Below are 15,771 nucleotides of genomic sequence, written 5' to 3' on the forward strand. Positions count from 1 at the left end.
TTAAGATGAGACACAAGATTGTCTCTCATAAGCATCATAAGATGATGGGATGAAGAAAAATGATGATGCGTTCATAAAAAATGTGTTTTAAATAATTATTGGTCTGTTTTAAGATAGTCGGAATAACAATTATTAAAATACAGTAGGAGCATGATATTTTTTTAGAAATAAAGAATTGGTTGTCCTGATGATAACATCATTTATTAGGTTTACATCACATTACAGCAGATACAGAGATTTTCACAACAACATTAGCATACAGGCTATGAAAAATAACCTTCTTAAATACAAAATAAAAATGAAATAATACTAAATCTACATTACCAACATTTATAATTTCTTAATCCACAGGTATCATGAATGTTGCAGTGATCGTCATAATCTTTTGGTAGCCTACAGCTTTGATAAAGTACAAAATACAAATTTTTTTCACTGACAGGGATTAATATGTCAGCATATGCTACACAAGAACATTTCATGTACAAGATTATCGATATCTTTCTTCACTAACAGCTTAGGCTAACATATGAGGTTTTTAAAACACTTGCCTACTTATAAATCAGATTGTATCTATTCTGTGTACAATCAATCACTATCACCAAATGTTCATATTATGTACAATATATTTACAATTACAGTGTTTTCTGGAAACAAGGCGCCCGAGCCATGGAAGAATGTACACTTTGTCCATAACTGTGGAGGTGACAGTCCTTTTCAACTTTTGTATTTGTATTGATTAACCTGTAGATAGATAGATAGATCGATAGATAGATAGATAGATAGATAGATAGATAGATAGATAGATAGATAGAGATAGGTTGATTGATTCACAGATTCACTCTTTTGTCATTTTAACTGTGAGGATAGAAACTGTAGTACCCAATGTCCTTTGTGCAGTTTTTCTCACACTCTCGCGGTGCCAGCAGCTCCGATTTTAACGGGGACACTGTCTCTGAAACCGGCGTGGCAGAAGGTGAGATTCTCCTCCTTTTGGCCTGTTCAAAGATACCAGAATCGCTCGAGTCGATGGACTTAATGGAGGACGGCGTCTCTATCCAGTTCGACTCTGATGTCATGTCTTTGGCTTTGGGCTCCTCGGAGACGCCGATCGGTGACCTCTCTGTTGGGATGGGGTCTCCCTCCTCGCTCAGGTAGTTGGTGCCCGATCTGCCACCGAGAGAGTTAGCGGGCCAGCAGGAAAAGACCGCGCTGGGTTTGCTGTTTACGCCACAGTACTGCGGCGGCGTGCGTCCTCCCCAGCCTGACGGGTCTGCGTAATAGCCAAGAGGCCGGTTGGAGCAGCCCGCAGTCGGCAGGGGAAGAGCCTTCACTCCGGCCGCTGCGTAGGACAGCAAGGTGGCCGCGTTACCGGCGAAATCAGCGGCGTCGTATGCCGAGGCAGCAAAGTCCAGTCGGTTGTTGGCAGGGGTGACAAACCATCGCTGCGGGGGGGTGGCAACAGTGGGCTCGTCGGTTTGCTGCGGGGACAGCAAGCTGTTGCCGAGTGGGACGCTGCGCTCCGTGCCAGGACAAGTCCCCACGCCAGGGTGAAAGCGAGATTTGGCATAAGTGCTGACAAATTGGTCCTGCAGGAAAGAGCTATGCATGGCATATCTCGCACCCGGCATGATCTGTGAACGCGGAGAGTCACCCGGTGATGGAGTTAGGCGGTCGATGTCGCAGCCTGTGTAGACACTGAGAGATGCAGAGAAAAACAGAGAGACAATTCAGTTAATCAACTGTGCGATAAAGCAGGGTTTCTATAGTTAGTGAAATGTAGGTCAATATAACATGTATGCTGTATTTAGTAGGCTAGATTATAATATCTCATGAGGGGATACAATTCCCCTCAATTCCATACGTTTGAAACATTTTTGGCAACACACCCTATCTTTACGCATGTCAAGTGTTTCCAAATAGGCCCTCAGCTTTATACAAATTATTAAAACATTGATCCAAGTTGCATTGCCACAAAGTAATTGTTTCAGTTCTTTTACAACTACTTTTACAAGTTTAATATTGCAAGTGTTTAATTAGCTTATATTTTCAAAACCAGATAGGCCAAGCTCAAATGAAATTGTTTGCAATTTCCTCGTTTCAGTTATAATCAATTTAAAAGTACAAAAACCCATGTTTTTATTTTCTCGATTTCTCTTAAATCTTATAACCCTGTAACCTATCCTTATAGCAGCATTTTAGAGTTGCATTAAACAATTTTAATAAGATATTATCTGGTTCTTGATTTAGGAGTTTTATGGATTTATTCAAACAAAGAAGCTATACCAAATAAAATTACAGTTAAATAAAAGTATTGTAAAAATAATAAGGAAAACCTTACGTGTCGTAGTTGTCCCGAAATCCTTTAGCAAACGGATTGTGGTCAATTTTCAGTTGCGTAATCTGTGGAGAAATAACGCCATTATTAAGAAATATGCGGACTGCAGCTCTTTCAATGTGAAAAATAATATTTCTTATACGTTTATGCTTATTAAAATCCACATAATTGTTACAAACCAACGAGCTTAACATAACTATAATTTGAAAATGCAGAAAATTCTGTTTCTTTTCAACAATATTTAACAAATTAATATGAGCCTTGTTTGGGGGAACACTTTCAGGGTTGTGTGGGATATGAAGTGGTCTTACGTCGGTATTCTGGTAGGCTGTGACTGCGATGAATTGCGTTTCTGTGAAGGTGAAAGTCTGGACTCTTCCTGGTTGGCTGGTGTCTTCTGTCCCATCCTCGTTTACTTCCACCACATGGAGCCTGGGCTGGTACTTGTGGAGAGACTGCAGAACCACCATCTGGAGATCCAATTAAAGACGCGCGTCAGAAACTCAGCTCCAAACGTTGGATAGATGATTAAAGCAGCATGCTGATCTGATTTAGCTCCATTAATCTTGTATTCTATGATTATTTTTATAACGCTTTACTAGTGAAATTGCACTGTAAAAACACACAACTAAAACACCTAGTTTAAAAATAATAATTTGAAATGCAAAAGATAGGAAGGGAAAACATGTTTTTATTTGTACAACTTCTATTACGTAAATAATCCAACAAATGTTTGTTTTCAAACATGTTGCATTACCTGTCCCGTGTTGTTGGAGGCACCTTTGTTGTTTGTAAGCTTTAGCTTTCCAAATGATATTTCTTGACGCATCCAATGAGCTCCGGTATTTGGTGAGTCCGGGTGCATATAAACCCTATTTCCTATAAAAGAACAAGCAAAATCAAAACAGGGTTAATTAAAAAAATAATAATAAGAAAAACATGGCCGGGATTTTATTTCTTTATCTGAATGTTGTCAAAATACACAGTGGTACAACTGTACAATAAAAAAAATCACAAACAATTTTAATATGGAATAACAAATGTTAATTACAATAAATGTAGGAATTCATTATTTGTATTACCTGTAACATTTGTGTCTGCTTTCCCACATGGCACCCACTTGCCTCCCTGAAATCGCCAGTGATTTGGATCAGCAAGTATTACATCCACAAATATATTGTAGTGAGCAGTTGGGTCAAGGCCAGAGATGTTGAAGCTTAAAAATGGAAACATTCGTCTGTGGAAAATAAAGAAAAAACACAGATTTAGAAAACGCCTGCTATGACAAAAAATGGACATAAAATAGGTAAGATAAGATTCCTCCACCATGCTTTTTTATTTATGGAAAGATGTGTTGATGATAAGCTTATCAAAACATTTGTTTTAACTTTGGAAATAAACGCTTGTAAGTCATGTATTTAAACCTTCACCACTTACCGTCCTTGCTTTGTGATGATCATCTCTGTCTGGTGCCTGTGGAACTTCAGCCACAGGGCCCTGTTGCACAGATACACCTGCGCTTTCCCCGGAACCAGTCCTGCTTGCGCCGTGGAGAACTGGTAAAAAGCCCCTCCTTGGTAAGTGTGTCCATACTGTTGCGCGTACGGGTAGCCCGCTGCCGGATAGCCTTGAGGAGAAGTGTTGGTCAGAAGGCTGTTGTAAGCTCCATTAGTGATGACCGGGTGATGGGCCATATACCGGCTGGGACTTCCGATAGAAAATGCCGGGTGCGCTGGTCCATGCTGCGTCGGGTAAGGGAACATGGCACTGGGAGCTGCTGAGACTGACTGTGGCTGGGTAGATGGAGAAAAGATGCACCTTTCTCCTGCAGATCCATCGAAATTATGACGGATGTCAGAGACTCCGTGTAGACCAGGAGAGAGTTTGCCCCTCTGGACGTCCCCTGATGCGTCCTTGGAGTCGGGAAAATTGTCTGCCTCTGACTGATTCGTCATCTCCCCAGAGTTTTTTTTAAGAGGTGAACTTCTCTCCAGGTTGTCACTTGCAGATATAATAGGATGGTCCTGCAACGAAAGCTCTGATCCATCGGAGCTCGAGAAGCCACTGCCCACATTCATAAATTTATTGGAGAGATCACTCGCTGGCGAGATGCAATTCTCGACTTGCATTGCTCAATATGAAGCCACTATTAGCTCAACCTATATCACAAGCTTTTAAACGCGCTTTCCTAATATAACATTATGAAAACGCCTTGTGCTACTGAAGGCAGCAAATTAGCCAATTGACACCATCCTGCGATCGGAACGGATTTTCTTCCCATCAGGCTCCCTGCTTTGCTAATGAAACAAGTATTGTCATTGGTTAACTCAAGGCTGTAATTTAATTAGACAGCTCTTAATTAGAACAATCTGAGGAGCGCTGTGAGCATAGTGATTTGTTTGTAGTGTGACATGGGCCTATATTTGATTAGAATAAATGGACCCCAACTGTTTCTGATGTATATGAGCAGGAAAAATAAAAGTATAACGGTTCTAAATATTGTTTTCTACTGACAGCTCTCACGTCAGCTGCGTTATTTACCTATTTGTCCGCGTTATTTACCTATTTATGCGCCAAAGTGCCAAAGTATGTCTGCCGAGGAAACCAAGATATATTATTAACACACCAAAAATGACAGTCCATGACAGGCAGTGCATCTGATGCCTTAAAATGTTTGTGGTATAGCGTGAAATCATGGCGTCCCACTGAAGATGTGTTTATGAGTCCCAGTGCTGATAAATATGTAATGCCCTAAAGTTATGAACCCGTGGACTGATAACAGGGCTGCTTTGGTAAATACATCTCAGATAGTAAAAGAAAACCTCAAAATGGTTAGAATTACATTTTATTTAATACAATCACTTCCTTTTTTCTGTCTTTTGGAGAAGTTATGTACGAGTTAGAGGCTCATTAACTCACATTACGTCTGATTGGTCGCACTTAATGAAGCATTTCCCACTAAATAATATTTGAAAGGATTAATTAAATGTCAGCAGAATGCACATCTCTAAGATAACTTGTCATTTGTTTTATTAAAGTATGTCTAACATCGAAATGAAAATAAAAGAGAGCAAAGCAAAACAACAAAACATTTTTAATACCATCTTTACAAAAGTACCTGAAGACCTCACGTAATTTAATGAATTATTATCAGGATGTTGATAGGGATTAAATTAATTTATGAATATTACACTAAAATCCTAGAACAGCTGCAGCCTTCTTGATGGTTATTTACACAAACTGTTTTTCAGGGGGAGGTGCTTAGAGTTTATTTAATGGTTGTAAGACCTTTTTTAAATTGGTGATAATCATTTCATCCTGATTTTTTACACTTCTAGTGCATTGTACACCTGAACAATAATGTAACTCAATATAACCTTTATAAAGCTTATACTGCAGTCAGGCAGGTGTTGAACTCTTAACACAATGTTAGTTTTGTATGTGGTTGTATTCAATTGCATTCTATTAAAAGGTTCTTCTCATGTGTGTAAATTGGGGTAGACCAAACAGAAACAACTTTAAATAAAAAGTAGTGAAGATGTGGCCAATAACTGATTATTTTCCCATCACTAAATAACTTTTGGTTTGGTACTGCAGTGTCATTAACTTGCACAGCACTATCTGGACCAGACGATGGTAAGAAGACCAATCAGGGTCTATTTCTCGGTACATCCACGAGTTTGTCTCTCTGAGGAACTGCCATGAATCTCTGAAGCTAACAAGAGGGGTCATTACAGTCGGGCTATAGGGTCCAGCAATCTATTCCTGTGAAAAATGCAAGCACAGGCTTGTCTGAGCCCACGTAAAGAGGCCACTCTCTGCTCTGCTCATTACAGGATTATGGTTCGCTTCCATCACTGATCTTTAATAAGCAAAATGGGCTGCAAAATGGGCTGCACCCCCCCCCCCCCCCCCCCCCCCCCCACACACACACACCCCCCACCCCCTGAACCAACCAATTGTTGAATCACCCGTGCAGCAACACACTTTCTCTCCCCAGGTGCTCTGGTGCCTATTTATCAGACTCTGTCCTGTATTTCTATTGGCTCAGCCAGCTAGTGGACATAACCAAAGAAGGGGAGGGTTAGGGGGGGGGGGGCTGATTTGTTATGCTGGTGGCCAGCCTTGTCCCTGGGGAAGATGGCATAGTGCAGATTAGGATCTCTTCCCCCTGCCTTGTACCAACCCCTCCATTGACCAGCTGAGCTTAATTCACTGGGTCCCTATGTACAGTATTTGTGCTTTTTCTACTTAAAATCACCTTTTAACTTTAATTCTCATAATCCATGTCCACATTTTCAATTTGTTAATGCAGATAGGGTATAATACTAAAGCCTAAACACAATTGCAACACAACTATTTGAAAGATCATTAGAAATAACTCTCAAAAGATACAAAAAAGGCTCTTTTTAAATAAAATCAGTTCTGGTTAACAATGTTCAGTTGAGCATAACACAGCGTGTGTTTTTTTTTTTCAGGCCGCTGTATCACCATTTTTTATTGTTGTGCCAAAAAAATCTGCTTGCCACCTGGGTCTAATCTAATCAATGTGAATGACAAGGAGAGAAAAAGCCTGAAAGTGAGCACCGGCTCAGGGACTTTACCTAATGCCCAGCACTGTCACTTCAATGATATGATCACAGCACACAAAATGACAACAAAATTATAGCCAGCAAGGATATGGGGACATAGTGTGCTACTCCAGTCAGGTGAAATTGCTTTTTCCGACTATGAAATGGCTTGTCTCTTGTCGGATGGGTAAACATTTCCTTGTCAGGCCAGTAATAAGGAATGAGGCACACTGGGCTGAACTAAGAGGATAGAGCCAAGGTTATTTGGGATTCATGACAGGTAGTGGCTTATATTACAGCGGCACTAAAAATTTCATGGGAATGCATTTAAGATGGCCTTTAAGTTATTTATATGTTGTTTGCCAGACGTCACATTGCAATTTCCATCAATAAATCAAAGTGAAGTATTACTTCCTTTCTTCAAGGCTCTTAGATTTTTTAGGAAAAAAGGCAATAGCTGTATTTACCTTAGTTTGTTAATTACCTAGCATGACCAATCTGATCAAGTGTGGGGGTGCTTTGTGTTTTGCTAACAGAACTATTGCCCCCTGTGGTTTCCTGCCATCAGTGATCTGCTCTGTCAGAGGGAATCAGGGTGCTCTTTGACAGGAAAGACAGCTGGAGGCCTGCTAAGGGGCGGAGTGGACAGTTGTGGCTTTTAAACCCTTATTATCTGTCCTCCCTGGACACAACAAGACACGCGTCTACGCAGAAGTGCACTCCTACACCTGCTCATTATTGATGTCCGGACTCAACCGTGATTCCTTACCACAAAGCTCACCACAAATTAACCTCAGGACAGGTGATCGTGATGTTCACTGGAAGCACAAGTGACATGGCTCCTGTGCTAATACCTGAGCCTGCTCTCTAGAGATTATTCACCCAAAACAAATATTTATACATTTGCTGATTTATCTGGAACAGAGAACAATGCAAGATAACAGAGATTCTATTTTAATAAAATTATTGATCTCTCTATTGTTGATGTATTTAGCTATACTACTTAGTTTCTTACTGATCAGTTCACCGTGTATTCAATACAAATCAAGCTTTACAAAAATAAAAATGAAAGAATAATACTCAAACTGTATTATTTCAGGTAATTAAATTCAGTTTATTGATTTATGACATGACAATGCACTACTTAAATTAAATTCAGTACATTTTTTAGTTGCAAGGTCATCTCTAACCACAGTCTTGTGTAAAAGATCAGCACTATGCTTTTCAATATTCCTGCACCACATGTGTCTATCTCTTGATTAAGGTAAAGGATAAAGCAGATGTTGTTGTTAGTTATTTTTTATCTTCTGTCTTTATTTTTGTTAGTCGTTTTTTTACATAACCGGACAGTGACAGTGTGGCAATTAACACTCCTATGGAAATAATACTCTACTCTTTATGAAAGAATGCACCATGAGCTCTCAACTCAGCGCTCAATTGAGACCTCCCCTTTGGAAAAATAGACTAGAGATGACGGGAAAATTAATGCATAATTATAAATGTGTGAATTTTATTTCATACCTATTTTGTAGCAAATGACACTTGTGAAATATAATAATCCTCTGGGTGCTGCACACCCTCAGAGAGCAGTGCCAAATCTCATGCTCTCTGATGTGTAATATTATGCTTAACAAAGGGTGAGGATATAATGTCAGGAATCACAAAGTTAGTGGAAGGGCTAATGTCACTACGGAAACTTCTTTTATCACCTGCGAGTGACCTGTTATCAACTGTTTGGTGCGTTGCTAGTCTCTTTACATTTTAAAGAGCCTGTGTGACCCGGGAGTGCAGTTGGGGTTTGTGACCATTTTGTTATTTCTGCTGCCATGCACTGTCAGACGTCTGCAAGTGAAGAACATGGCCCCTGTCCCCAGTAAGCCCAAGGCATGAAAAATTCAGACTAACTCTACTTTTTAAGGCATTTCTGATGAAAAGCACACAGAAATGAAACTGACTTATGCCAAATGAATATCATTGAATCACTGTGATTGTGAGGCTGATGTTTGTAACGTTGAAATTATTTATAAAACATCAGTTCCATTTTAAGAGTATGGCCATGCCATGAAGTGTGCACTTACTCCTTTGAGAATCCTCTGAGGTTTTCATTCGAGCACTATATCAGCCTAAAGCTGAACACTGATATGTCAAAAAAAAGAAAGAAGACTGCAAATCCAGTGACTGAAGCTTAGCTTTTATGCTAAACGGCATTGCTTAAACAGGATGAAAATAAAGACCCAGTCACTGCCAGTTAATGTTGTTATCAATAACTAGCTTGACATGATGATGAATTATCTATAAACAACAACTTAGAAACCTGTTATCTGATAGATCAACAAAATGTGTTACATAAATATTCTTCATTATATCTAACGGGTGATTTACCGAAATACTTTTTCAAATAAAATACAAATGCTGCACAGATGTCTTAAAAAAATAAACAAAATTCTCCGGTTGAAGACAAATATTTTGGGGCACAATAGGAGCAAACAGGCGACTGTCGTGTTACAAGAATAATCTTCATTAAAATCACAGGCAACACCACCAGGCCAACACACAGCTCATTGGGAATGCAGTGTGAAAACAGAGGCCCACAGATTATCACTCTGCGTAACTCATGTTTAATTTATCCAGGAGCAATATTGTCAAGAGCCCTACCATTCCTAGCAACTAGAGGCGGAGAAAAGCTGGAATAAGACTCAGGGAAACCCAAAAATAACACAGGCTTCGAGTAAAATGTCGCAAAATGGAGAGAACACACTTGAGAGTGGAAGCATTAGAGACATCTTTGATATGTTTAGCACAGCTTCACAACAGTAAAATAGCTGCTTTAGGACTGTAAATATTTCAAAAGATGACTTCTAAATGGATCTGACGATAAGTGTTCACACAACAACAAGACATGATACACAGCACTTAACCTTTGCTCTGATTTTGAACTATTCTACACAAAAGTGCACCTCCACAGCAAACTATATCGTATAATCCTTAGATATTGGCAGTACGAGCAGAAAAAGCAACATAGTCTTACATTCGACTTTAAGAAGTATCTTAAACCAATTTCTGTGTGCTCTGTAGTGTGTGTTTTTTCCTCCTCCTCCTCCTCCTCCTCCTCCTCCTCCCCATGGCTGAGTGAAATGGAATTGCCTCTCACATTCAAAGACAGCTCTAGGAAGGTGATAATAGAGCTACTCCCTGCTGTCTGCAGGCAGGAAATAGGAAAGTGGCATATGGGGCCAGGAACCAAATAGAGAGGAAATGTGACCAGGCAAGGGAAGGAGCTAAAGCAAAGGTTAATGATCAGTTCTGAATTCTACAGGGAAGACAACCATGTTCCAAGTTGAGAGGAAAAATAAATGTGACATGATTTATGTCTCCACCGCTCACATCTAGGCACAAACAAACATGTGGAAACCAGTTCTTGACACACTTTAACAACAGTAATCAATGCAGTGATCCATTTGCTCTTTCTTTGTTTTAGCATTATGAACGTGTAATCCATACATCTGCACAGGTGCTACAAGACATTTCATGTTTGAGAAGTGGCTGAGAGAAAAGAATATATCACACAGTGACATCATTTCACACTGATGACGAGAATAATGAGAATGACACACAGTACCGTATAGTCATGAAGATATACGTCTCCAGAGCCTCTCCAGTGTGCTCCAACAAGTGTGAACCCCTGGCTGGTGTCCTAGTGCTGCCCTCATAGCAGATGAAACGCTCTCCGGGCCGCACCATCTCCAAACCTTTAGGAAGTGATTGACCAGCAAACCAAGGAGCCTACAGGGACTGAATTATAAACCACACACTGATTTTTGTATTAGTAAAGAGAAGAAAAAAAGGAGAAGATAAATCACACACCGATTGAAAGTGTTCGCAGTGATTAGTAGTGAAAACATGAAAATTAGTGCTGTAAGTGCAATGCAGTGGGTGTGTTGTCATTAGGGGGGATATGACCAACATTAGCAGGGAGTTGCTTTCAAATTCTCACCCTGTTACCACACCTTGGTTGAAAGACTGTGCCCTTTCATCACAAAGCTGAATTCCCAACCTTTAGCTATCAGTTATCTGCAGTAAGAATCCAATCTGAAGCAATTTGCACTCATTTTTAGCTTCTGATAACATGTGTTGTAAACTGTATTTTTAGTAATGAGAAGGAGTGGGTGACACCAAGGAAAATAAAGAGTGACTGAAGCTGTGAAGTCGAGAACCAATGTTGAATTGATGTTAAAATTACGTGTAATATACAAAATAATTTAAAAAATATTTATAAAAACATCCAATATAGAGATTAAAGGTACAAATACTAGTTTATATCAAATCTATCGCTGATCCCGCAGATTGTTGTAGTAACAGCTTGACTTAAAGACAAAGCATCATCACACAGGCCGGCTTTTTCCAGATCTGACAGCTAGATCATTTGAAGCTGACAACATAACACTTAAATGCAAAGGTGACATGACAGTGTCTTCGGAGCCAGATGGATCGATACTCAGCGTGGCTCGTCAGGATCTTGGAGCAGTGGTTCTGCAGCCATGTTTTTTCTTGTTGTTTTTTTTATGCTGTCATTCTGAAAATAGGCCATAACTGTCTGGCACAATGTCTGGTACGTTATCAATGAGCAGATTCCCTTTCTTATGTTGCAGCTGAAATATTGATATAGTCAATTTCACCAAACACCCCAGGAGTCCAGAGGAGACTCAACACCTTTTTACTATTTTTAAGATTTTAGAAAAAAGTTCACTTAAGCTACAGTTTGAGCCCTAGTCGACAAAGTGTAAAGGGAGTAGCAAATGCCAGACAAATATAGACATGCATGCAGGTGACTACAAATCTCTTTGCAAGAAGGTTTCATCAGAAATCCAAACTAATTGGTGGCCATAATTATGAGACTAAAATGATCAATGATCCAGCAACTCGTAGTCGCAGTCAAAAGGCGCTCGAGGAAGCTTACTTTTCCAAAACGTCCCCCAAGTGAGACGGCCAAGAAGTCCCGTAGATCAGTAAGAAAATCTCGGCAAGTTGCCTTGGTGACCATCCAGGCTGCACCGACTGGCACTATCTCTATTTTTCCCCCCTCTCTCACATCTAAACACTTAAATAAAAAATCAAATTCTATCTTTCAAATATTCAACAGTCCCTTTTCCCTAGGAGAGGTAAGGAGTATTGTTGAATAATGCAGCCAGACAGGGATCTCCCAGAGCTGGTCTCTACAGGCATCACTGAGTAGGTCTGATCCCACTTGAGTAGCATCTATCATGGTGGTGACATCATCATTCACACAGGGAGATATGATCAGACGGTAGTACACTACTCTACTACTTGAGCCAACTCTAAAGCAGGCAGTGGTGTTACTCATTTAAACCAAGCTACTGGCCATCTGTTGATGCTAAAATCATGGTCTGACTGCCATTTCTAAATCAAACACCATCAGTATGCCTTTATTGCATCCTACCGAGCGCGACCATGTTTTCGTGAAAAAAAATTGGTAGCTTGTGAGACACTCGCATATTCTCCTTTACCTTGTGTGATTCTGGTGGGTGGTAAATGTATAAAAAAAAAAACACAGGGACAAGCTGCTTATGAAGATGAAAACAACATCTACATGCAGCCGCAGCAGCAGCAGCAGCAGGGCTCAGATTAGGGCACTGGGAGCACTTTGCAGGTTGTTGTCACAGGTATGACGGGGGAGAAGTGCGCTTGTTATCCCCAGGTTACAAAAGGTGTGAACAAAATATGCAGCCAATTTGTTTGGTGCAGAATTAGAAGAGGGAAAAACATCGCAGGGGCATGATTTGGTTTATCTCTACCTGTCTCTCATCTGCTTCCTGTTTACGATGTGTACTTCAGGCTTTTTCCATCCTATTCTTGGTCTGCTTTAACTATCTTTGACTGATTATATTAAATGTGCTCGTAGGTTTGCATCTGAACACGTATGTTCTGGTTCAGATTGTTATTTTTTAACTGAGCCCGAGTGACATCAAATCAACAACTTGACAACACCCGACACAGCTTTAAGAAGAAAGCCATCCAATCCACAAAGCTCAATCGAATCACAAGGACAAAGAGAGAGTGTGAGCGTTGGCACAGAAATGACTGATCTTGGGGGAATTGGCAAGACCAACAGCAAGCAAGTGTATTACATATGGCGTGCCATTTTCACAGCTTCCACAAAGAGAACACAAAAAGTGTTATATCTCACTGTCTACGTCGAATAAACAACAACCCGAATATGCTGAATCTGTTTAATACTGTAACAAAGACTCGAGGTAAGCGGAGCTGGTGGAAGACTTTCCTGTTTAAATTTGAGTTTAGAGTATGGCAAGATGATACATTGCGTATTTTGAGCTGATCAAGGACGATAAATGAAGCCGTCCTCCCACTAATTCTATGAGGTGTCAGTCAGGAAACTGGCCTGCCAGGATGACTTTCAGCTCTAATCAAGCCAGATGGTTTCTTAACACTGAATATATGAATTGATTTGTAAGCAGCATCTCTTACATACGAGCATCTCTGCTCATGACATGAAGGTGGTCAGCATGAGGACATGAGAGCTATGATAACTCTGAGCATTGTGAAACTGTTCAGATAGCAATATGACTAACATTTTCGCAGTGTTTGTATCTGTTATGTTGACAAAGTGTTAGGACGAGGCCTTTTTTCGTCACAACTGTACACTGCTCACACCTCAAGTGTTAACTTCTTCTTCATAACCCACTACACCTTATTGCTATCATTAGATGGATCGCTGCACTTTCCCCATGGTGTGAACTGCTATCAATTATGCAGCCATCTTTCAATTATTGTATATTGTTAAAGTACCTGCTAATGAATTGTGAAACTACTGTGTTATGGTGTGATTTTACTGGGCAAAACCAGCTACTGTACATCGCCTTTTTCAATTAGATCTGGGTGGCATTTTTTTTTCACTCATTAAGCCCATTTGGTGTAAGGATGTCCACCTTGCACTTAGCCAAAGGTGTTTCTGCAGTTGCCGTTAGCCGGCAGCATCTCGGCCCAAATGCAAACCACTGCTGCATGTAAAAAGACCCTGAGGACAACACACGAGTACCCACTGTGATTTTCACTGGGGAATTTGATATTCACACCTGTACTAGGTGTTGTTTGGGAGTCTGATAAGCATGTGTGAAACCAGAGGGGTGAATGCAATCGGGAACCTTATTTGAGGGGACATATCTTTTTAGACATATATCTATCAAGGACAACGCTGTTGTTTTGTGTTTTCGATTTCAACAATAAGAAGGGACAAAGCCAATCAAGCACGGTGTATCTTAGATACCAGCCATGTGTCTAATTGAAGCTGCACATGGCCATATGGGCATGTGCGAAAAATAGAATGTCCACATAAGGATTCGAGCAGCACGTGGAAAAATAAAATATTTCCAACATCATTGCCAGTCGGTGACTACACAGCACATGAAGGGAGGATTTATTTCAAAGCCTTCTACTATGAAAGAGAATTCACCAAGCCGTGAACAAGGCAAAATCATTTTCAGAGTCTGAAGAAATTGCAGACCTTATCCTTACAGGATCAGGGGCTGAAAAACAAAGTGCATGAGAGTCGCTCCTCCTCCCTCTACATTGGTGATGTTCAGAGGCAGCCTGTTATCAGAGGTGTTAATTGGCAAATTCAGTACAAGTCAAGAGCATGTTCCCTGTCGTCCTCGCCCAGCAAGGCTAGGTCATTAAACCGAGAATGGATTCTTTCATGCTGCCTTAACCCTTGAATTGCAAGTTACCATTCTGCAAACATCGCCATGCTCCATCCCACCCCCATGTGTCAAGAAGAGAGAAAAAAAACAACCTACACTGATTTAAAAGAGACAATAAGATAACAAGAGGATGCCATCTTGAGAGCCAGACTTTCAGTCGTACTGTTATTTCCAATTGGCAGCCAAGTGTCTTTAAAAAGTTCAGAAGTTAACAAATGTCCAACACTCCCACCATCCACAAGTAAACATAAAAGTAGTGGTTGCTGAACAATGTGATTTTCAGAACAATAGTATTCTCAGACTCCTCTGATCAGTGCCTTTGTGTTCTGTGTATTGAACAAGTCTCTCATCCCCCTGAAATGTGAGCCTCCTCTGGGGTTCTGGGTGCGATCTCACCACTGCCTCTGTCATCACTTGCTGTGACTGCCAAATCTCTGCTCCAGAAAGCAGGGCTCTCAGACCAGCACTGAGACAAACACAATGGAGAGGGGAGGCTGTTCTGAGACTTTGCACAGGCAGCGATGGCTTCAACACATTTAATCGAAACCAAAGTCGGCTCCGCCACTGCTGCACAGAGAGCACGAGCAGCCCAACGCATGGCAAGACAACTGTTTGGTGATACTCTCAGCTCCCAACGCCATGAGAGTTGGCAGTCTCTCATGCCAACGGTGACCAGTGAACAGACAGTTGAATATGCTTCTCTCCAAAGTTGTTAATTATCGAAATGACATTGATGTGAAGAGGCCATTCTAGTCAGGGGACCTTAGTCCACTTGCTATCTCTCTGTTTTGTTTTACGATCTGATGAAACCCCTTTAATAATCACCTTTTTTTTCCCCCATTCGTGTTGGACCTTCTTGGCAATGGCACGATCTGATAACCATTGTTTGAATATTAAGAAGGGTAATTGTTGAAAAAAGGACTTAGTGGAATGGCGCCTCATCTGTCTCTTTGCTACTGCAATTATGATCCAATTACTGGCAAATAAAGATCAAAAAATTCAAAATATTATTGTTGTTTGAATATTTTATATCAAGCACACATTTCTTGATATCTATTAAGCCTGTTGTCACAAACCAGTCATAAACAGAAGTGATGAATACAATCACTATTCATAATAATATATGAAT

General features: G+C 40.4%; 1 protein-coding gene across 1 annotated transcript; it reads right to left on the reverse strand.

Moving 5' to 3' along the window:
• Positions 1-208: 208 nt before the first annotated feature.
• tbr1b (T-box brain transcription factor 1b) lies at positions 209-4,464 on the reverse strand. Its single transcript, XM_034134466.1, has 6 exons — positions 3,773-4,464; positions 3,418-3,572; positions 3,093-3,214; positions 2,647-2,805; positions 2,339-2,400; positions 209-1,695 (listed from the first exon to the last, which is right to left on the reverse strand). The coding sequence occupies exons 1-6, from the start codon at positions 4,462-4,464 to the stop codon at positions 852-854; spliced, it is 2,034 nt and encodes a 677-aa protein (XP_033990357.1). The 3' UTR covers positions 209-851.
• Between the last annotated feature and the right edge of the window lie 11,307 nt (positions 4,465-15,771).

The sequence above is a fragment of the Trematomus bernacchii genome, unplaced genomic scaffold (assembly GCF_902827165.1).
Source record: "Trematomus bernacchii unplaced genomic scaffold, fTreBer1.1, whole genome shotgun sequence".
Taxonomy (NCBI): domain Eukaryota; kingdom Metazoa; phylum Chordata; class Actinopteri; order Perciformes; family Nototheniidae; genus Trematomus; species Trematomus bernacchii.

Bases quoted from the DNA above. Each gene is read 5' to 3' on its own strand.
- tbr1b (XM_034134466.1), bottom strand. From the start codon at position 4,464: ATGCAAGTCGAGAATTGCATCTCGCCAGCGAGTGATCTCTCCAATAAA. The intron at 3,573-3,772 runs GTAAGTGGTGAA...TATTTTCCACAG, and splicing joins ATCATCACAAAGCAAGGACG to ACGAATGTTTCCATTTTTAA. The intron at 3,215-3,417 runs GTAATACAAATA...GTTCTTTTATAG, and splicing joins AGCAGACACAAATGTTACAG to GAAATAGGGTTTATATGCAC.